This window comes from Hibiscus syriacus, unplaced genomic scaffold, assembly GCF_006381635.1.
Source record: "Hibiscus syriacus cultivar Baekdansim isolate YM2019G1 unplaced genomic scaffold, ASM638163v2 tig00111584_pilon, whole genome shotgun sequence".
Classification (NCBI taxonomy): Eukaryota; Viridiplantae; Streptophyta; class Magnoliopsida; order Malvales; family Malvaceae; genus Hibiscus; species Hibiscus syriacus.
In genome coordinates, this window is record NW_024063127.1 from 1,538,270 (window position 1) to 1,560,310 (window position 22,041).

General features: G+C 33.4%; 3 protein-coding genes across 3 annotated transcripts; 2 read left to right on the plus strand and 1 right to left on the minus strand.

Annotated features, from left to right (window-relative positions):
* The first annotated feature begins 11,528 nt into the window (after positions 1-11,528).
* LOC120165556 (ethylene-responsive transcription factor ERF060-like) lies at positions 11,529-13,220 on the plus strand. Its single transcript, XM_039175050.1, has one exon. It carries the CDS (start codon positions 11,987-11,989, stop codon positions 12,893-12,895), a length of 909 nt encoding a protein of 302 aa, XP_039030981.1. The 5' UTR covers positions 11,529-11,986; the 3' UTR covers positions 12,896-13,220.
* A 3,646-nt stretch (positions 13,221-16,866) lies between these two features.
* On the minus strand, positions 16,867-17,701 carry LOC120165557 (nuclear pore complex protein NUP85-like). The gene is made up of 4 exons (XM_039175051.1): positions 17,601-17,701; positions 17,438-17,548; positions 17,303-17,340; positions 16,867-17,114 (listed from the first exon to the last, which is right to left on the minus strand). Exons 1-4 carry the CDS (start codon positions 17,691-17,693, stop codon positions 17,051-17,053), a joined length of 306 nt encoding a protein of 101 aa, XP_039030982.1. The 5' UTR covers positions 17,694-17,701; the 3' UTR covers positions 16,867-17,050.
* A 2,223-nt stretch (positions 17,702-19,924) lies between these two features.
* On the plus strand, positions 19,925-20,425 carry LOC120165587 (plastid division protein CDP1, chloroplastic-like). Its single transcript, XM_039175073.1, has 3 exons — positions 19,925-19,958; positions 20,005-20,156; positions 20,237-20,425. The coding sequence occupies exons 1-3, from the start codon at positions 19,925-19,927 to the stop codon at positions 20,408-20,410; spliced, it is 360 nt and encodes a 119-aa protein (XP_039031004.1). The 3' UTR covers positions 20,411-20,425.
* Positions 20,426-22,041: the final 1,616 nt, after the last annotated feature.

Consider the following 22,041-nt stretch of genomic DNA (forward strand, 5'->3'; position numbering starts at 1 on the left):
AGTATTTGTTTAAAAATAACTCTCAATTATTTGACATTGAACGCTCACATTCCTGTCATTTTTTGTGCTCGAACTCATAACATCAAGATATAATAACGATTATTTTACCAATGAGATCGCTTAGTTCGTGCTTGATGTTTATATCTCTCTTTCAAAGAACAAGACACGTTTTATTTGAAAAATAACTTTTACAATTAACAATTACGTTAACAATTTAAAGTCGAAAAACTATCAAATAGTCTTACCGATTAAATGAAATGTTATCATTTTTAAAAGTTTTAGATTTATACAGATATATTTGTGGATGTGTATGTGTTATCAACAATTAAGAAATATTCTAAATAAATATTATCATCTAGTTACATCCCTATTCAAAATTGAAAGAATTTATAATCGAAACAAATTTCATAGAGTGTTATCATTATATTTTCTCACGTTGATAGTAAAGAGACAAATCTCACGTTAATTGGATATTAACTTTTATAAATATTTTAATATGATATTTCATACTTCTTATTGATAAATGATTAAAATCAAAATTTCTACATACCTGACATCATCATCGTGGATGTAATTCATATTTATATTAACCCATCTTTATCAATTAATGTTCAATGGCTTATTCCCTATAAAAAAAATCAATTTTCTTATTATCTCTCTTCAAAAACCCTAGAAATCGGCAATGTGTAGCTGCCAAAGGTTCTGTACTAGCCAGTAAGTCCTAGTAAAAAAAAGGAACTTGTACCACTTCTTGCGTTAAGTCTAGCTGAGCTTGTTTTTCATTTCATGTATGTCACAGTGAAGAGAAAGTATATATATATATTATCAAAGAATCAATTCAAGTTTCTATGTTTGCGTAACCTCACCATATTTATTCACTTATCTTTTACATGAAAGCATGATATCATACGAGAAATGAGTCATTTGTTAAAATCAATTAATCTTGCATGCAGAAGTAATTATAAGGATCTTGATAGGGTAATTAAATCAACCAAATCGAGCTCATTGCATAATTATTAAGAATTACAGTAAAAGAAATGAAAACTTACCTGATGATTCCATCATGATAGTTGATTATCCCAAAAGCAAGAAATAATAAATGTTATCCAATCCTAATACTATATAATCATAAATTCGTCTTGTGATGATATCAAGACTTGTTTAATTCTTGATGAAAGAATCAAACTCAAAATAGAGAGTGTTCTTATTTTCTTTTTAAAAGAGAAAAAGAGAGAGCCTTGGAAAAAAAACTGTAAGCTACGTGAGTTTTTTTAATGACTCCATTAAGTTTTTTAAATCACAAAATAACCGAAAGACCCCTCTACTTTTCAGTTACACATAATATCACTCAAACTTATATTTTCACGGTATGGGACGGAGGGATTTACACTCGATAATTGTCTCCTCAATACTACACTAATCATCACCGCGTGTACAACAACAACAATTATATATTACTAAATTATGTGAATCAATATTAGAAATCAAAACATTCTCCCACTTGATTCATGTATGAAAAGTATATAGCATATTAACATAATTTGAGCTCACTTAAATAATGCAATATACAAGTCACAACTTCGTAACAACTAAACCGACTGAATCATGGCGGTCACGGGCCTGACAAACTTCTCGATTCCTTTCATGTATTGCATGTCAATCCAATTCAAACAGAAACAATTTAATAAGATAAACACCCGAAAATATCTTATCCGACAATGTCTTAAAATAAGATCGAACGTCTATAATCATAACAAAATATGAATAACTGAAATATTATTCATAGATAAGCAAAATCCAAACAAACATCGATATCTAGAGTATCAAACAAACATAAATGTGCAAGACATATATTCATACATTTATGACTAATCATCCGCTATACAAGGACTTTGTGACTACTCCCATTTCACTAACATGTCCAATAAATGTCTTAGGAGCTAGTCCTTTAGTCAACAGGTCTGCAATCATATTATTGGTGCCAATTTGCACTATTTAAACTCTTTGATTTTGCACATTTTCTTTGACAGATAGATACTTTAAATCCATATGTTTGGCACCTTGGAGTATCTATCGTTCTTAGAGAAGAATACAACTGTCGCATTATCACAATAAATGCTCATCGATTTAGCAATGGTACCAATGATACCTAAACCATCAACAAAATTGCGTAACCATAACGATTGAATTGTAGCTTCAAAGAATGCTACAAATTCAGCCTCCATAGTGGAAGTAGCAATGATAGACTGCTTAACACTATTCCATGAGACAACTCCATCAGCTAGAAGGAACACATAGCGAATGTGGACTTCTGGGTATCCGAGCATCTGGCATAGTCCAAATCTAAGTAACCAACAACCTCAAGGTTACTAGTTCTTCTATATGTGAGCATGTGATCCTTAGAACCTTGCAAGTACCTTAAAACTTTCTTTGCAACTCTCCAATGAACCGATCCAAGATTTGATTGATAACGACCCAACATACTGACCGCAAAGCTTATATCCGACCTAGTACAGGTCTGAGCACACATCAAACTCCCGACTAAAGAAGCATAAGGGATATTATCCATTTTGATGTGGCAATCTGGGCATTGTATATTATGCACAAATGCCCTTAGACTCAAGGAGTTTCTTAAATGGACCTAGAATTTATCCAACTTCTGATGTCTTTCCATAATATTCACCACCTCTATTGGAGCGTATGTAACACCCATTTCCCGTATAAGTCCCCGTACGCAAGTCATAGATGTCACATCAAATAATCAAAATATTTCTTAACCCAAAATAGGTAAAATTTTTGTTTCTTTCACAAATTCCATATTTGTACATTTATTATGAAATAAATAATCAGATGAATTCAAAATATAATATTCCAACTTCTAATTCAAATCCAATCTCAGGTAGTAACAAGAAGTTTTGTTTTGTTCATATAATAAATAAATCTGCATGATCTAAAAACCCAAATTAATTAATAATTAAAATATAATTTAATATAGTAATAATTATTTATACTATAAATATATTTATTGCTAACTATAATAAAAATTTGCAGATATTTCATTCTTTTATACATGTCAACTAGAAACTTTAGAACAACGTAAGATGACATTATTGTTACCTGAAAATAGGATGTCATTACTGTTACCTGAAAATATTCCTTGATGATTGATGCCAAGCTCAGCTCCTTACACCTTTTTCTTCCTTTTACCTACGCGTGAAAATCATCACACGCTAAGTATACACTTAGTGAGGCAACCATAGAAACATTCAAGGCAATGCAACACATAAATGTAAACAATAATAATATTCAATGCATTATGATCACTTTACCTGTATTTCCAATCATGCTACTAATATGAACATGATATGAATCACATATAAATTTCTTACCAATATACTTGTCATGTATTCTATAAGCTTATTCACTTGTTTATCATTTATTAACCAATAAACCATAGCCCAAATGTAAACCTATAAAGACCCTGGGTATTCCAATCAAAGATGCACTGAAGTGTTTACCATATACACTAAGTGCCCTTACATACCACAGTGTTACACTGAGCGTCCTTATACACTACAGTATTGTACTAAGTGTCTTCACACACTATAGTATTGTACTAAGTGTCCTTATACACTATAGTGCTAATCCGATTATGCAGCTGCTAGACTCTATGGCATGCTAATTACACCCTGTCCTTCAATTACTTACTTGGGCATACAATCTATTTTATTTGATCCATCCATGGCAAAGTATATTATCATAATTTAACATTAGGAAGTTCATACCCAAAATATCATTTATGATAAATATCATATATGTTCATAATAAACATCATATTGTAATGTTCAGTGATCAGTGCATTTTATATTCAACCTTTGACATATTTAAAATATGCCAAATATATAATGAATGATATAAATATCATGTCAACATAAATAAGGTAGACTCATTTCAAGTCCTACCCGATGATGTAAAAACATTCATGTATAATGTTATGCATGCATTTCACTCATTTTGACATTATATACAAGTCAAAATATAAGCCTTACTAAGATTTAACTTGATCTTTTTCTTCTATTTTGGTTAAATCCCAAAATTTGTCATAATTTATATCCTGACAGTTTGCACTACCTTTAAAGAAATATTATTTTGTATTAATATAAACCTTTAAAAAGTATTCCATTTATACCAATGGAAACTAGACTCAAATAAAGTTCTATCCATATAAGGCACTTCTTCTAGTTCAATTTGTACAATTTATGGTAAATTTTCAAAGTTGACTGACAGAATTTGTTTTGAGCAAAATCTGCTACCCCGTTTTCTGACCTATCATCGGTTAAAAATTCATATCTTTTTGTATATACCTCGAAATCAATTTCCATTTGTTATAACAAAACTAGACTGATATAAGAATCCAAGGGTATAAAAATAATCCTCTAATCATTTTTACTAGAATTTTTTGGTGATTTTCTAAACTTAGTGTCCATAACTAAATATCTAAGCAAACTTAACCGATTTGTATTTTTAGCTTGTCACTAATTCTATTAGCTCACCAAATGCACATATATGCATGCATCACAAATCACATAAAATTTTAGGAGTCAATCCTTCCCATAGTAACTCCGTCACTGGCTCATCGCAAGCTAATGTTTGTTCAATAACATAAGTACAAATTAAATTTGCACTCACCTGGTGTCCTTAGCTTGCAAACTTCCCTTAGGATTTCACATTCCATCCTTAAGCTTTTCTTTAGATTTAATAATACTTTATCTTGATTTCAAGCACACAATTTAAATGAGCATCATTAGAAACATATTCAAATTCAACCCACACGTTAGAATCTTACTAACATAGGCACACAATATAAAATAATTTCTTATCAATCTAAAGCCAAGTGGCTTAAGGAGGGAGACAAATGTACCAAGTACTTCCATTCTATCATTGCAACAAAAAATAAATCTGACACCATTAGGGTCCTTATCAATGCTCAAGGTAAAAGGCTGGAATCTTTTGAAGATTTGTCTCCTGAAGTCTTAGATTACTTCAAACATCAATTAGATTCTGTTGATCCTAATTTACAAAAAGTTAATCCTGATTTCTTGAAAAATCTCCTCCAATTAGATATGCTTGTTGATATCTCTTCTGCCTTAGTCAGAAAAGTCACCAATGATGAGATTAAAAATGCCATTTTCAGCCAGGGAAATGACAAATCTCCTGGCCCAGATGGCTTCACTCCTCTATTCTTCAAAAAAGCTTGGTATGTGGTAGGAGAAGATGTTACCAATGCAATCAGATTTTTCTTTGATCATTTTTGCATCATGCCTTCTTTTAACTCCACGATTATAGCCTTGATTCCTAAGCTTAATAATCCTAGTACTATCAAAGATTACAGACCTATCCCATGCTGATTTGTAGTGTACAAAATCATCTCCAAAATCCTTGTTAAAAGGCTGACATCTCTGCTACCTGCTCTTATCATTCCTAACCAGTCTGCTTTTATCCAGGGAAGATCTATAATCGACAACACTCTCCTAGCTCAGGAGCTTGTTAAAGGATATGGAAGGAAACAAATCTCCCCAAGATGTGCTCACAAGATTGATCTTCAAAAGGCTTTTGATTCTCTCCATTGGGATTTCATCTATGCCACTCTCAAAGCCATAGGTCTCCCAAGTATCTTCTTAAATTAGATTGAGGTGTGTTTCAAAGAAGCCAAATATTCTATCTCTTTTAGTGGTATCTTAGTTGGATATTTCAAAGGTCAAAAGGGGCTTAGACAAAGTGATTCCTTATCCCCCATCTTATTTGTGCTTGCTATGAACATCCTCTCCAAAATCCTTAATCTTGCAGCTTCCAAAGGGATTTTTGGATATCATCCTAAATGCAAAAGAATAGGGCTTACTCATCTATCTTTTGTTGATGACCTCCTTATTTTCTACAAAGGAAATCCTGAATCAATTGCTGAAATCATTTCTGTTTTAAACCACTTCTATTCTCTGTCTGGTCTCAAGCTTAATGTTAGCAAGACTGAGCTTTTTTCTGCTAGTATTCCCTCTAGAACTCTTGAAATTATTCACAGCATCATTGGCTTTAAGCAAGGTCAGCTCCCGATAAGATACTTAGGGGTTCCACTTGTCACTAAAAAACTGTCTGAACATGATTATCAACCTCTTCTGGACAAAATCAAACTTAAGTTGTACCACTGGTCTAGCAAGCTTCTTAGCTACGTTGGTAGACTTGAGTTAATAAAAATTGTTCTTCACAGCGTGGCCAACTATTGGTGCAGACAATTCATGCTCCCTTAATGTGTTATTAATCGCATTGATCAACTTTGCTCTCGTTTCCTTTGGAAAGGTACTGATCAGCCAGCTTCTGGGGCATTGCTAACATGATTCAGCTCATTCGTAATATATTGGCGGGAGACGGATCCCTTTGGGTGGCTTGGCTGAACTGTTATGTTTTCAAAAAATAATTTCTGTGACATGGACGCAAGTAATGCTCACAGCTGGAGTATTAAAAAACTGCTGAAACTGAGACATATTGCTCTTCTCATCCTGAATGCTGGTACGATTTACACTAGAGATATTTGGGAAGCCGTTAGAGATAGTAGAAGTAATGTGTCATGGCATAAAATCATTTGGTTTCCAATGTATATCCCTAAGTTTAGTATGATCTCTTGGATGGCCATCCTTGACAGACTTCCAACTAGGGATAGACTGTCAAGGATGGGTATTGCCATTGATACTCAATGTGTTCTTTGCAACGAAGCTATCGAATCTAGGAACCATCTTTTTACTGACTGTAACTTTGCCAAATTATTGTGGAATTCTATCTTAAATTTGGCACATGTGCACAAACCTCATTTACCTTGGGAAGAAATGATCGAATGGGCTTGTGTTGAATGGAAGGGAAAATCTTTAATCTCTACCTTGCTGAAAATTACATGGACTTCCTACATCTATATGATTTGGGAGGAGAGGAATAGAAGAATCTTCAAACATAAAACTAGAGAAGCTGCTCATCTTCTGTCTCTTATCAAGGTCATTGTTCGGATTCAACTTAGTGGGAAGAAGATCAATAGAAACGATTTTTGTAACTATACTATCTGCTATAATTGGGGTATATACTAACCATTATTTTGTTGTAAATTGTTTATTCTCCCATTGGGACGATTTGTAGTTCTGTTTTTCTGGATAATAAAATCTTACTTATCAAAAAAAATATAAAATAATTTCCTAAAAATTCTTTCGATCCTCATTCGATACTAATTACATATCACAACATAATTGTTAACCATAACACTTTAAAATTGGCCATTCAAGTCCCTTTTATCCAAATTTTACATAACATTTTCACTTAAGTTCCCAACTTTTCCATATTTGTGATTTAAGCCTCAACTTTTACCAATCTCCCAAAATAATCCAATTTCACATTCTAACATCATTTTAAACTCTCAAACATTAATTTCCAGCATAGTACCTCAACTATTTAACCATTACATAACAACCCACAATTTTTCTATAATTATCGATTAGGTCCCCCAACTTTTATAAAATGACAAAGTGGTCCCCAAATTTTTCTAAGGCTTTTAGAATACTTCCTACATCATTTCCATGCCCTACATAATTTTTATATAATTTTTCTCATCCTCTATTGTCAAGGTTAAATGTTTTGTATGTTCAAGATTAGAGTTTTCATGATTTTACTAAATTTTGATCTGATTCAAGTATGAAATCAACATCTATTCAACATTATAAAATCTATAAAATCAAAACTCTAACTTAATTTCATCAAATCAGTATCTTTCCCCAAATATAGGGTTAGGTCGAAATCAACATAAGCATGTATAGACATGTATAGGTGATTTTAATCGACAAACAAGCTTGTAAATGATTCTATAACCTCAATAATATCAAAATTCATCATCAATTCAATAAACCCTAATATGAAAATAAACCCTAAAATTTAGGATCTTTAAACTCAAGCAAGATTAGCATGCAATAATGATATCAAATGATAGTGTTTTTTGAATATAACAGTTTTATATTTCACAGCTTAATCCAAAAACCAAAGGAAATTGCTCAAAAATGACAAATAAAATATCTCTTACCTAGGTCATGGGTAGCACGAAATGGAGCAGAAAAATGGTTTGGTCTCATGAAAGTTTAGTTAATTTCATGTTAATTTATCCTTTATTTAAGCTTAAATAAATTTTAAAATTCATTTAATTGAGAAATGACTAATTTACCATTAATGAATCCTTATAATTACATTCATACCAAGCCACATAACCCTTGTCATCTTTATAAAGTCAAATATGAACAAAATAATTCACCCTTTACAACTTTGTCCGTGCAATCTTTCCAAAATTTCAATCTTGTCATTTTTCATCCAACGGTCCAAATTGAATATAGAAATAAATTCTCAAATTCAATAGTTCATATTATTTCCCATCATTTTAACATGTGAAAATAATATTTCTAAGCTTAATTTATCATCATTCAAATTTTCTCAAATTTTCTATTCGATCTGATTTAGCGAATTTTTATATGACTTTAACACTTTCTAGTTTTTAACACATTTTCCAAATCAAGAATCTGATTCCAATAAAACCTCACTCTCAAGAATAAACTATCCATTTATGGAATACAAATTCTTTTTGGGAAAATTACCACTTATGTCCCTAAACTTTTCCTGATTTTTTACTTTGGCCACCAAACTTTCATAATTTATATTTTGGTCACTAACCAAAATTTTGGGGTATTACAACGTATTATCTTAACCTTTCTATTTAATTTCCTCTCAACCTCCGTATTGAATGTCTCAAGGACATCGACTGAGTTCTTTCATACAGTAAATATAGGTAATAGTACCAAAAGTAGTCATCAATAAAGGTGACAAAATACCTCTCACCGTCCCAAGACGGTACATCGAAAGGACCACAAATATCTGTGTATTAAATCAAGTAATCCACTACTCCTTGTGGCAGCCTGTTTTGATACATGTTTGGTTTGCTTACCCTTAATGCAATCCACACAAGTATCATTCCAATCGATAAAATCCAACTGAGATAAAATCCAATTTAGATTAAAACAATACAAAGTATCCGACAATAAAACAGTACCACAAAGATTTATTCCACGATACAATGAAAAACAACCACGTCCAACCCTAATATCAACATTCCATCAAACACTCTCATATTAAAATTATATAGTTCCAAAATTTGAAGTCGAATCAAGTCAAAAAAACTCAAACCGGATCATAAGGACTCGAACATGCCTTAAACAATAGCAAAAAATGCGTACTCGTCGGGAAAAATCCAGTGTGTTTTCATTAAAGAAACCAAGGTAATAGCTTCTTCGAAGGGGCCATTAAAGGAGTAACCTTTGATCATAGAATTGAAGTAAAATGCTGGGTTGTGGGTATGTAAAAAGACAAGGCTCATAGATTGTGTTATAAAATAATAATATTAATAATTATTTTATAATTTTCAAACTTTTATGGTAAAAAAAGAAATTTAATCAAACTTCAACGACTAATAGGGTAGTTGAGCTGAAAACAAAAGGAAAACGTTTTGGGAGATTAAAGATTAACTCGAAAGGCACATGGAGTTGTAAACGCTAAACAATAACTTGAGAAGCCACGTGCTCTCTGCCCTCTCAAAATCCAATAAGCCGCCTGTTAATACTACATCAAAATATTCTAAGCGTTTAAATTTTAGTTTTAAGTTATATTTGAATATATATTTGATTTAAACCTTATTATATATGAATCTTACTTGAAATTATTTTATGGCTTAAGGTTCTCCTTTGTCCCTCAATTTATCACTTTTGATCTTATCATGTTTTCGCATTAATTTAACCCTCTCAATTACATCATTTTATATCTTATCCCTAACTTAAAATACTAAGTTATGGTTTATGATTAAGGATTTATGGTTTAGAAGTTATAAGCTTGTGATTTAGGGATTAGGCTTTATAATTTAGGATAGGATATAGAATGACGTAATTGAGTAACTTCGAGGGTAAATTGATGCGAAAATACGATTAAGTTTAGCCTTATTTTATATAAGATAAGATTTGTTTAACCATCATTTTTCATTGAATTAACAACGGTTTGACTAAAAACAATTGCTGAATATTCCATTCAATTAGAACATATTAGGATCAAACTTGAAAATATATAAATTTTAAAAATTACATTTATCAATATGTTATAATTATCGGAACGATCAATAGTAAACAAAAAGGATCGAACAAAAAATAAAAAAAATCAAGATTTATGTGAAAAACCCCAAAAATCACTGACAAAAAAGAATAAGCTTTTACAGTTTCAAAAATCACAAAATTTGTTATAAATGTTACATCTCAAAACCTTAATCCTCACTATTTATTAATAAGGATCAAACAGATTATATTACTTTGATTATAACTTTATGGGTTGGTCTAAATAGAAATTGGTTGCATCTCTAACACATTATATATTTATTTAAAATTAAATTTTATAAAATCATTAGTAATCAAGGGTTATATGATCAATCGAAATGAAATGATTAAGCTAAAATTAAATATATTGAAGTATGTATAACATGAATGAATAAAAGGAAAGCGAGTGAATGACCATAGGTTTCTCTGAAAGAGTAGTTAGGTTTCGTACGTAAATGGTGCCAAAGAGCTTCGAAGGGTGAAAAGTTGATAGCAACATACAAAGCAAAAATAGATGTGTTTTTCTTTGATCTTTTCCTCCTACTCCAAGCCATTCCTAAACTTTAGTTTATTTGTTGCTTTTGGGATTACTTTTGTTAATAGGGTTTTCTAGATTAGTGTCCGAAATTGCAGGGAAAATAATAAAATTGTAGGAAATTTCAAACATTTGAACGTTAATTAATTTAGCAAAGGTTATTTTAGACTTGAAGGTATCTGTTGTTATTGAAATGCGTGATGTTTCACAGATCTCAAGAGACTCATTGCCCAATCGTCTCTTGGTTGTATGTTTCAGCCCTCAATCTGGCGCCGCAATTGACGTTTAGTGGGCACATGCCTTTAATTGTTACTTTATCTCATTACAACCTTAACCCACGGTTTTGCTTTTTGTTTTTAGTGTCTTTTTTTCATAATTATATTCTGAATGCTGTATATGCATAAAACTAAAATTTAATTGAATTCGTTTCAGTCTTGAGTGTTATTATTGATAGTTTCATTAAAGATGAATGACTGGACTAATTTTGTTATTCAAAGGATGAATAATGAATAATGACCAAGTGATACTGTGATAGGACCAAATTTTGCATTAAATTCCAAAAGTTAATGAACAAAATAGTCCATCACTTGTTTAAATCGCAGTCCAAAACGTGTAGGGACAACCTTTTCAAACCGACACCTGCCGGTTAAACAGTTCGAATTAAGTGGCGAAATACCCATCCTCACCGAATCATCGCATCTTCGAAGTTGACGAGAAAGAGGGTGATAAATTAAATTTAAATTAATTCTGTAATTAAGTAAAAATTATGAAAAATCTGTTGAGTTTTTGAGAGAGAGCACATGGGGGACAGAGTCCAGAGTTTTATTTAAGAAGACATAAGGTGACCCTCCAAATGCAAGAGAGAAAACACCAAAGTGAGGCCACCCAAAAAAAAACTGAGAGAAATTTCAGATTTGTCAACAGTGTTCGATCATTTCAGTTTTCTCCATAATTCCCCCCTTTTGTTCTGCAATTCCCCGCTTCTCTGAATTCCTTTCTGTAATCGTCTGTCTTTCAAGCTGAACAAATTAGTGTAAAAAACTAAGCTTTAAACAAGCCTATACGAGGTTGGTTTTTTGAAAGCCAGGTGATCCAGAATAGAGATCCAGGTTTCTTTTTCTTTTTCCTTTAAATCAATTGCAAAGTTTTAATCTCCATCTTCATCAGTTAAGAGGGTTTGTTTTTGTTCCCTCAAGGTTGTTTTTTTTTTCCTTCTATCAAACTATTGCTGTTTTAGTTTTTGGATATGGCAGCAGCTATAGATATGTATAATAGCAGCAGTAACTCGGTTTTTTCAGATCCTTTTAGAGAAGAGTTAATGAAAGCACTTGAACCTTTTATGAAAAGTGCTTCATCTACTCTTCATTTATCTTCTTCTTCATCCTCTTTCTCATATTCTCAACTTCCTCCACAGCCTAACATGGATCATGGGTTCTTTAACTATAACAATCTGGTTAGTTTGGAGCAAACGGGTTCAATCGGGCTTAACCAACTCAACCCTTCCCAAATCCTTCAAATTCAAGCTCAAATTTATCAACAGCAGCTTGATTCCATGGTTTCAACAACACCTGTTCAAAACAAGAGGCTCAACTTTCTTTCCCCGAAAGCTGTTCCTATGAAACATGTGTCCTCATCTCCTCCCAAGCCTGCAAAACTCTACAGGGGAGTGAGGCAGAGGCACTGGGGGAAATGGGTTGCTGAAATCAGACTCCCAAAGAACCGAACCAGACTTTGGCTCGGTACTTTCGATACAGCGGAAGAAGCAGCTTTGGCATATGACAAGGCTGCTTACATGCTCCGAGGAGAATTCGCCAGGCTCAACTTCCCCCACCTCAAGCACCAAGGATCTCATGTTTCTGATGAATACGGTGGTTTCAAGCCTCTCCATTCCTCGGTTGATGCAAAGCTACAAGCCATCAGTCAGAGCTTGGGGAAGACCTCTCCCGTTCCCGACTCAAAACCCAAGGTGAAGACGGAGGAGTTGGATCAGTCTCCAAGGTTATCCCATGAATCATTGGCGGGATCTTCTTCCCCAGAATCCGATATCACTTTCTTGGATTTCTCTGATTCAAAGTGGGAAGACACTGAAAACTTCAGTTTGGAAAAGTTCCCTTCAGTGGAAATCGATTGGGAAGCCATCAGGGAACTTTCTTGAGTCTTGAAAACAAAATCACAACTACGTTCATGTAATCTTTTTCCAGTTTCATTTAGGGTTTCCTACTACTATTTTATCCGGTAGCCTCTACAGTGAATTTTTTTGACATTTGTAGAGCTGCTGCAGAGTTTTATTTAGGTGTCATGTTAATATGTTGTAGGAGAGGTATCTGCCTTGTAGACTGGTCTTGCTGTTACTTTTTATCCTAGCAACGGCCATTGGAGTCCTTTCAAGTTTATGTTTGGTGTCATTATTATAAGTCCATTGTAATGTTTAGAAAATTATTATCACATGACTATTTAAAATATTTTTTATCTTTTATGTATATGGTTTGCATGTGTTGGTGCTTGATTCTCCTCCTCCACATGTTTTTGCCCTAATCTGTCCGTTGAGATATCACTCTTCGCATCGTAAATAGTGATTAGCAAACAAAGATTCCTTGTGAACGTGAACCTCAGACGTTGTCAAAAAATTGTACATTAATAAGTCTTTTGCAGAAATTGTACGTTTCTTTTACTTAAATAAAGATAATTATTAATGTAGAAATTCATAATTTATTATCATACAAGCTTTGACATAATTCTAGTAGCTCTGGACCTAGTTTGAGGTTGACCATTGGGGTTCCAATAATCTAGAATTTGCAGATCTAATTATCGAGTATACATTATCATGAGTGTAAATGAGTCGAATTTGAATAAATAAAATTACATTTGTATTCGTTTGATTATTTTTAAAGATATTCATGGTCAATTTGTGTTCATTTAAATTTTTAATCTCATGTTCAATTCATTTATTTTATTTTCGAAGGGTTTGTATTCATTCTTCATAAATATGTTCGCTTAACGTTCACGAACATATTTATTTAATGTTAGACAACAAACACCTCTTTTTATCCTTTTATTTGCAAGCCAAAATTCATCTTATGTTTGATTTAATTCATATCTTTATAAATATTTAAAATGTTAAAAATTAAAAGAAAATGAAAACCGAGTAAATGAGCTTATAAAGTAGTCAAAAAATAAGTTGATAAATTAGCTTATGTATGAGCTAATAAACAAATTTGTTTATAAACTGAACACATCTTTATTCGTGAATAGTATCATTTTACATTAATTTAGCTAAATACTAAAACCAATTACATGCTCCAACAACGACCATAAATTTCAGTATTGCAATCTATAGCAGCTGCGAAGTTTTAGAGAAGCTTTTGAATAAACAAATTGCATACCAATGTGTACTTGGATGGGGCAAGTGCTGAATAATTGAAATGGAAGCATCTGGTTCACCCTAACCACTTTAGGAGGTTCTTATGATTTCCTTTTCTTATCTGCAGGGACTGGCATGTGGGGATACAAATACCATTAGTCCATTTTCTCTGCCCATCATTGGCACATTATACTAGACCATACACATGATAACGTTATAGTATATTTTAAAAAATATTGTCTTTATTATTTTTTGAGGATTCAAATTCAAACATTATAGATATCAGGTTTTACACTTAAGTTTATTTTTATAATAAAAATATCATTTTAAATTTATTTTTATAATATTCCAAAAAATTATTTTAAATTACAATCAAGTTTATAATATCTTTTTATCTTTTGAGGCTCAAGCCTAAGATAAGAGAATTTAGAGGCCACCACTCTAGGGAAAAAAATCAGGCTTTACAATATTCATATTCTTTGTAAAGATAAGTTCACACAAATTGGAAAGAAAAGAGTCTCTCCTCCGGCCATTCCGAATCCTTCCAAAGCATATGAAGGATATCTTCCCATAGCCCATACCCCACATTTTTAAAATAAATTTATTTTGTTCTTTTTACAATACCATATAATTTAATATCATATTAATTTTGTTTTTGGGTCGTTCATCACTTTACCTTAAAATTCTGTCCAAAGCATCGAATAGGAAGGGGAAAAGTAGTGTGAATGAATGAAACTTGGCTTCCCTCTTAGAGTTATTCAAGATTCCTCAGAGGCTGAAGAAAAGTTTAATTATATGAATCGAAATCTATAAGAATTTAAAACTTTCAAAGAGATGATCACCCCGCCAATCTCCTTCGATCCACCCCACTAATCCCTCGATCCACCCCACTAATCCCTCGATCCATCATATTTAAGGGTGCTTTCAAAGCTTCAAGATAAACTAACATGATCTAAAGAAGAGTTTGCAAGGTCTTTAACCCAAGAATTTGGATGGTTGTAAGGTACTTACAACCAGTTGGAGAGGAACAAAAAAAGGAAAAAGTAACAGAGACCAACCAAAGCATTCCATGTTAGCCGAATAGAAAAGAAGAATAAGAAGATGAAAATGAGGAGTAAATTATGCTTAGAGAGGAAACAAAGTGTGGTGCACTGCATGTGCTGAACTGCAAATTTTTTGGCTCAAGTTGAAGCGACCAACCAACCAACCATGTCTTTGGTCTTTACTGTGTGGCAGTTGGTAGTTGGAACTCAACTAATTAATTGTGACAGTGATATTATGTCATAGATCTGGGTAAAAAAAAGTGTGAAAAACATCTATTTGTACTAGGCTACATGCTATGCCTATGCCAACTTGCCCAACCTTTCCAACTCATTGTAAATATTGGTACCGGCAACACGCTATTGTGTAATGGATTTAAATGGCGATGGCAGTAGGGCTGGCAATGGATCGGAGATGGATCGGTTGAAGCTTCATCCGCTCCATCACTCGCGGTCTAAATCTCCATCCACACCATCCATCACCCGTCAAAAGTTTCATCCATATCCACTCCATTCACCATCCGCAGGTGGAGCGGATGAGAAATGAATGATACAATTAAATGTAAACTCGACTCAAAAACTCGCGAGCCTAAAATTTTCAAGCTCAACTCGAACTCGAAAAATAATATTAAAACTCGACTCGAACTGTAGAAATAGCAGTGTAAACAGCAATAAGGATTGTTAATGTGCACTCACCTCAATAAGGATTGGTCTCTGTTCATTTACAACCATTTCACGAGCTGCAGAAATAGCAGTGTAAACAGCAAGCGCATCATTTCCATCCACCCTGCTGCAAAGTTTAAACCGGCATGAAACTCACCCTGCAAAAAACAATTTGGATAACCATGAGCAAATTGTAACAAGCAAATAAAGTAGGAGATTGTTAATGTGTACTTCACTGGTGCCACCATCTCCAATATACCACTACAGCAAAACTTTACATTTGCGGCATTTTTTTTTACCTATAGCGGCGTTTTTAAGCGCCGCAAAAAACACCTGTGGCACTATGACAAACGTCGCAAAAAATGCCGCTGAAAATAGCGTCGCTAAAGTTCGCGGCGTTTGGTAACAAAAAACGCTGCAATAGGTGTTGAGATTTAGCGACGTTTTTCCCACAAACGCCGCAATAGGTGTTGAGATTTAGCGGCGTTTTTCCCACAAACGCCGTAATAGGTGTTGAGATTTAGCGGCGTTTTTCCCACAAACGCCGCAATAGGTGTTGAGATTTAGCGGCGTTTTTTCCACAAACGCCGCAATAGGTCTTGAGATTTAACGGCGTTTTTCCCACAAACACCGCAAAAGATCTAGTATATAGCGGCGTTTTTTAGAACAAACGCTGCAAAAGGTCATATCTATAGCGGCGTTTTAAGATACAAACGCCGCTAATTACCTCTCTATAGCTAAAAGAAATTGATTTTGCAAATTAGAACTAATTTGTCAAATGTTGTTTTCTACTCTTTTATTACCTAAATTTAACCTGTAGCATTTTCCAATAAACTTTACATCCATAACAACAAACTTAAAATCCATAACAAGAAAAATGAAATCCATAATAATAAATCAAAGTTTACATTAACGTAAAATATAATGTTGTTCAACATTATTAACTATAATAAACAATAATATCTAAGATATTTTGCTTCTAATCTTACACATTCTTCAAAATTCTTCGTCACAATGAGGCGCTTAAATTCAAAGAGATAATCCAGTTTATATGGGAAAACAATGATGCAGAGCTAGTATCGTCCTGTCATTTCTTGCACAGATATTTTGCTTCATGAGGTCTTACTCCAATTGGCATGCCACTTGAAAAGGCCCCATCCATGGCAATGCAAACCCGATCTCTAGTTTCATATCCAAATAAATCATCAGTTTATATGAAAATCCATTATATCTTACGTTAAAAAAGTTAACAACACATTTCTGCATGGTCAGTCCCAGCAGTCAACAACTCTATGGCATGGGCAACCATCATGATGATAAGCAAAATATAGAGACATATCTTAATAATTGTGCAGAAACATCCAAGCTTGAATTTCATGATAACTTCTAACAGCTTATCGAACCAAACATATTTTAAATCAATAGCACCCAGAAAAAGGCTCTAAAACTGCATTCCTAACAAACTGAAATATATAAATATGGAAATATGACAGCTTACCAAGGACCAAATCCTTTCAAGCATTCTGCTAAAACAACCTGAGAACAGAAAAAAGCACAATCTAACTTAAAGATAAGGAAGCAAAAAGAGAATTTAACGGAGATTGTAAATTAATATTTTATCCCCATTTGTCACCTCAGTATTTTCCCCAAGAATTTCAATTATAAGCCCCATCAACTTATGTGCAGAGGCCATTGGTTTCAATTGAATGTTTTTCTGTACCAAACTGTACATGCTTTCTAACCCCTAACAGAAGAAAATAAATAAACGAGATATGTAATACAAGGAAAGTACATACCACTGTGAATGGCCTGATGTATAACAAGTGAGAAATATACAATTCTATCCAATGGCATGTTGCAGAGCAGAGACTATTAGCATTACCCAACATTATTTGTAACATACGGTAACCTACAAAACATCCGAGGAAGAATAAAAAGGGAGTCGACCGATGCTTTTTAACAGTAAATTTGGTATTTGTTTGCGCAATTGAATTTACCCTAGTTTCAAAAATGTATTGGAGCTTTCGTAGTCGTGTCGATTACCGTTGGAAGTACAAACGTTAGTCACCGACTCCGACAAAAAAACCATAAAAAATGAAGTAAAATTTATAATCATTAGACGACTAGCTATTAAATTCAATAAGATTAAAAGACCACATCAAATCATAATAGCAATCATTCACGTCAAAGTAGTAATGTTGACAAAGAAATATAGTGATTCCTCAACCAACAGTTCCAAACATCACAATTTCCATATCACAATTTACCTCATCCAACATTTCCAAACATCACAATTTCCAACAGTTCCAAACATCATTCCCAATCTTCTTTCGAATGCTAGCACCAACACCATGGGACTCTGCTGTATCAGATTCCTCATTCCTCTACAGTTGAATCATACTGAAGCAACAACGGCAAAAGGTACCTAAACATCCAAATGACACAAGTTATCAAGTAATAAAGGATTATAGACGTAACTTATATGATTGCTACAATGTCATTCTCATGCACATCCAGTAGAAATAGTTTTTACATCCAACATAAAAACAGAAAAATCCCAAAAAACTTGAACATAAAGTGTGCAACCACAAGAAACAAATAGCCGACTATTTACTCTCTATAATATTCTATACTGGAGCATGTTCCCTGGGAATTTATAAGAGTAATCGACTTCAAGAAAAGAAACACAATAGTCCAAGAAGGTTCTATAAAAAGTTGAATCATGGAGCTACTGATCAAATCATCATCTTGCAGAAACATCGAAAAGTAAAGTAGGATATAGAAAATTAACAGAAAAAGGCTGTTACAGAAATTTACAACACAAACTGTGATCAAACAATATTTTTGCTCGTTAAGAGTAAAAAGAACACCTAGCAGAAGGAAACAAATGCCAGAAAAAATGGAAGAAAGACTGTTATAAGAGTCTGCAGTGCACTTCAGTTTAATGGAAGAATTAACACTTACAATCGTGCAAGGAATTAGTACTCAGGTTCCTGAACAATTTAAAAAATACATGTAACTTTTCTATGTCCTACTTTGTAATCCAGTTTTCCTGAAATGGGCATCTGTAGCAAATTTCAATGTTAAATTCTTAAAGTAACTCGGAAAGCAAGAGCTTTTAAGTGATAAAATTGCATGACAAACATGCAAGTCTGCAGTAATCAATTCTATTGGGTTAAGATCCACCATAGGTCCACAAAAAAAGGATAATTCTTCATCTATGAATTGAAAACAAGACAAGAAGATAGCAACTTCATTCGTGCAAGTAACTATGACCCCGGAGCTTAATTTAGTTTGTTCATATATTTAGTAATTTCGGAGTTCAAATGCAAACATATTAACCTCCTTTGCACAAACAAAATTCAAATAACTATGAACATCTAAGAATAATTGGTTCATGTAGGTCTAACACATAGCAGACATTGGTGGCATAATAAGAAAGAAAAGACCCATTTTTTAATGCAAAGGCTCAAATTTTACTCTTAACAAAGCCACTCAAGATTCACATTCATTAGGCACAGCCACAAAGTTCATAGTAATTCTCTCCTTTAACACAAATCAAAATGTAAAAGAGGGCTCCCCAGATAATTGGGAAAAGGAACACAAACCCCAAGAGAACCCATTTCTGTAAAGAAAACATGTAACTTTCACTAACAAGATAAGTCATTCCCAAGGAAGCAGCAATGAAAGACTATAATTTGTGTTAAATGCTCCAAGTGCGACAAGTTAGAAAGGTAATCATGCTTAGTAAATCATTGATTCCTCATATCTTCACTGTGTATACATGATGTTGAGTTGAGGACGTAGAAGGGTAGCATAACTAATACTTACAGGCTTATCAAGTTTGAAAGAAGACTAATCTTCTCACTGATATACCCCTTCAAACCTTGACTTCCGAGTTCGCCATATATAAGCTTCTGAGAATCTGTTCCTTCAAAGTCCCGATGGAAATTAGAACGACGAGCATATTTTCAAAGTCCCAGAGATTAAATCCGATTTAAAAGCCCCTCAAAATATAATTAAAGGAAACTGAGTACTAGATTCAGAACCAAAATATACACAACCAAAATTAACAAAAAATCAAAAAACCTTCATTTTTTAAGGCTGATCAAAATTAACAATGCGTCGCCGACATTATCGAGAACAACGCACCGGTTTCATCGTCTTCTCCTTCTAACTTGCGTGGATCAACCGTCGCAGGAAACGCCGTTGTTGATATCCCGGTTAATTGTTACCAGCTGATCGGCGTTTCGAGTCAAGCCGAGAAAGATGAGATTGTGAAGTCGGTGATGAATTTGAAGGGTACCGAGGTTGATGATGGTTACACTAGTGATGTTGTTGTTTCTCGACAGGTGATCGAAGAGGTCGTTTTTTGTACCTTTTTTTGGATTTAAAAAAAAAACCTATTTCCTTCTTTCCCTCTTCATTGCAGGAAGTTTTGATGGATGTAAGGGATAAGCTGCTTTTCGAAACGGATTACGCCGGAAATGTGAAAGAGAAGATTCCCCTGAAATTATCTCTTCGAATTCCATGGCGTTGGTTGCCTGCTGCTGCTTGCCTTCTTCAAGAGGTGCAATTCTCCACTGATCCACCCCCTAATTTGTAGTTTATTATAATAAGAAGATATTGTTAAACATTTAGGGAAATAATGTTCGTTTCCCATTTGAAGCTAAAAGCTTCTTAATGTTTGAATTTAGAAGCATTTTTTAAAATTAAGAAAACTGTGTCCATGGCTATTCGTCATGTTTGAATTGGAGTTATATTGTAAGCAAACAGTAAGTAGGAAAACCATCCACCAAAGAAAGCCTTAAAAAAATGAAGGTTTTTATCTTGGAAAGATAGAACTGATATGATAGGTTAAATCACTTAAATATAAAAAATATAAAATAATAAAATATTATATATATATATATAATCGGGTCGGGGTGGGACGAGGATACCTTGCCCCGATACCGAACCCGAACCTGAAAAAATCCTCGAAAAAACCCGATACCCGACCCGACCCAAAATTTTTCAAACCCGAACTTAGTCGGGTTTCGGGTTTCCCCGTCGGGTTCGGGTCGTTCTGTCATTCCTAGTCTATAGCAGTGTTTGTTCAAAAAATGCCACTAAAGTACAGTACTTTAGCGGCGTTTGTATAAAAATGCCACGAAAGTACTAGTCTATAAAGGCGTTTGTTTAAAAACGCCACTAAAGTACAGTACTTTAGCGGCGTTTGTATAAAAACGTAACAAAAGTACTAGTCTATAGCGGCGTTTGTTCAAAAAACGCCACTAAAGTACTAATATATAGCGGCGTTTGTTTTGAAAACGCCACTAAAGATTGTATTTTGGCGGCGTTTGTAGAAAAACGCCACTAAAGTACAGTCTTTAGCGGCGTTTGTATAAAAGCGCCACAAAAGTATTAGTATTTAGCGGCGTTTGTTCAAAAAACGCCACTAGAAATGCCGCTATAGACCCATTTTGCTGTAGTGTACGAGACAACACATGCTTTCTTGTTATCCATTTTAAGAGAATAAGCAATGCCTGCAGCTTGAGGAAGTTGTGTTCTAAAAAATAAAGTCCAAAAGTTGGTAAACTGAACTAGATTTGAGCAAAATTTGTGCAGAATTAGTGGAAGGTTTAGATGTATTTACGCAATAGGGGAAGAAATGGTGAAAAAATTATGTTTTTTGGACCCATATTAATAGACATATTTTCAATGGGATAATATATATATATATATATATATATATATAGATAGATAGATGGATGGATATATTAATGGATGGATGGATGATGCGAGTGATGGGTCAAAAAAAATTTATCCATATCCGACCCGACCTATCACCCGATCCATTCATCACCCGTCAATCATCCGTTTCACAGCGGATTTTCATCCATTTATTCGGGGTGAATGGGACCCATGGATAATTGCCCGCCGGCAGTGCAGTATATGTGATATTATAGCTACTATGGAGTCATAAATCGTTTCAAAGATAATTAATGAGAGAATAATAGGCATCAATTAAGTTAAAATATACCCACTCAAAGATTGGATTATTCATCCGACTTGATATATTTTTGAAATCTTAATTTGTCTTCGATTCTAAATAAATTTTATAAATTTAGTTTTTACAATTAATAAAAAAGGTTTTTTAATTATAATATTAACATCTCAGATAAATTTTAAATAAAAATTGAATCTTAAATAAAAGAATTCTTTCTGTATTAACTTTAAATCATTCGTCTATCCCGT

What these genes read in the sequence shown, in the direction of transcription:
- LOC120165556 (XM_039175050.1), top strand. Translation starts at nt 11,987, where the DNA reads ATGGCAGCAGCTATAGATATGTATAATAGCAGCAGTAACTCGGTTTTT.
- LOC120165557 (XM_039175051.1), bottom strand. Translation starts at nt 17,693, where the DNA reads ATGTTGGGTAATGCTAATAGTCTCTGCTCTGCAACATGCCATTGGATA. An exon ending in TTCTTGGGGAAAATACTGAG is followed by an intron (nt 17,341 to 17,437) that starts GTGACAAATGGG and finishes TTCTGTTCTCAG; the next exon opens with GTTGTTTTAGCAGAATGCTT. An exon ending in TTGAAAGGATTTGGTCCTTG is followed by an intron (nt 17,115 to 17,302) that starts GTAAGCTGTCAT and finishes GCTTATCATCAT; the next exon opens with GATGGTTGCCCATGCCATAG.
- LOC120165587 (XM_039175073.1), top strand. Translation starts at nt 19,925, where the DNA reads ATGCGTCGCCGACATTATCGAGAACAACGCACCG. An exon ending in TTATCGAGAACAACGCACCG is followed by an intron (nt 19,959 to 20,004) that starts GTTTCATCGTCT and finishes CAACCGTCGCAG; the next exon opens with GAAACGCCGTTGTTGATATC. An exon ending in ATGTTGTTGTTTCTCGACAG is followed by an intron (nt 20,157 to 20,236) that starts GTGATCGAAGAG and finishes TCTTCATTGCAG; the next exon opens with GAAGTTTTGATGGATGTAAG.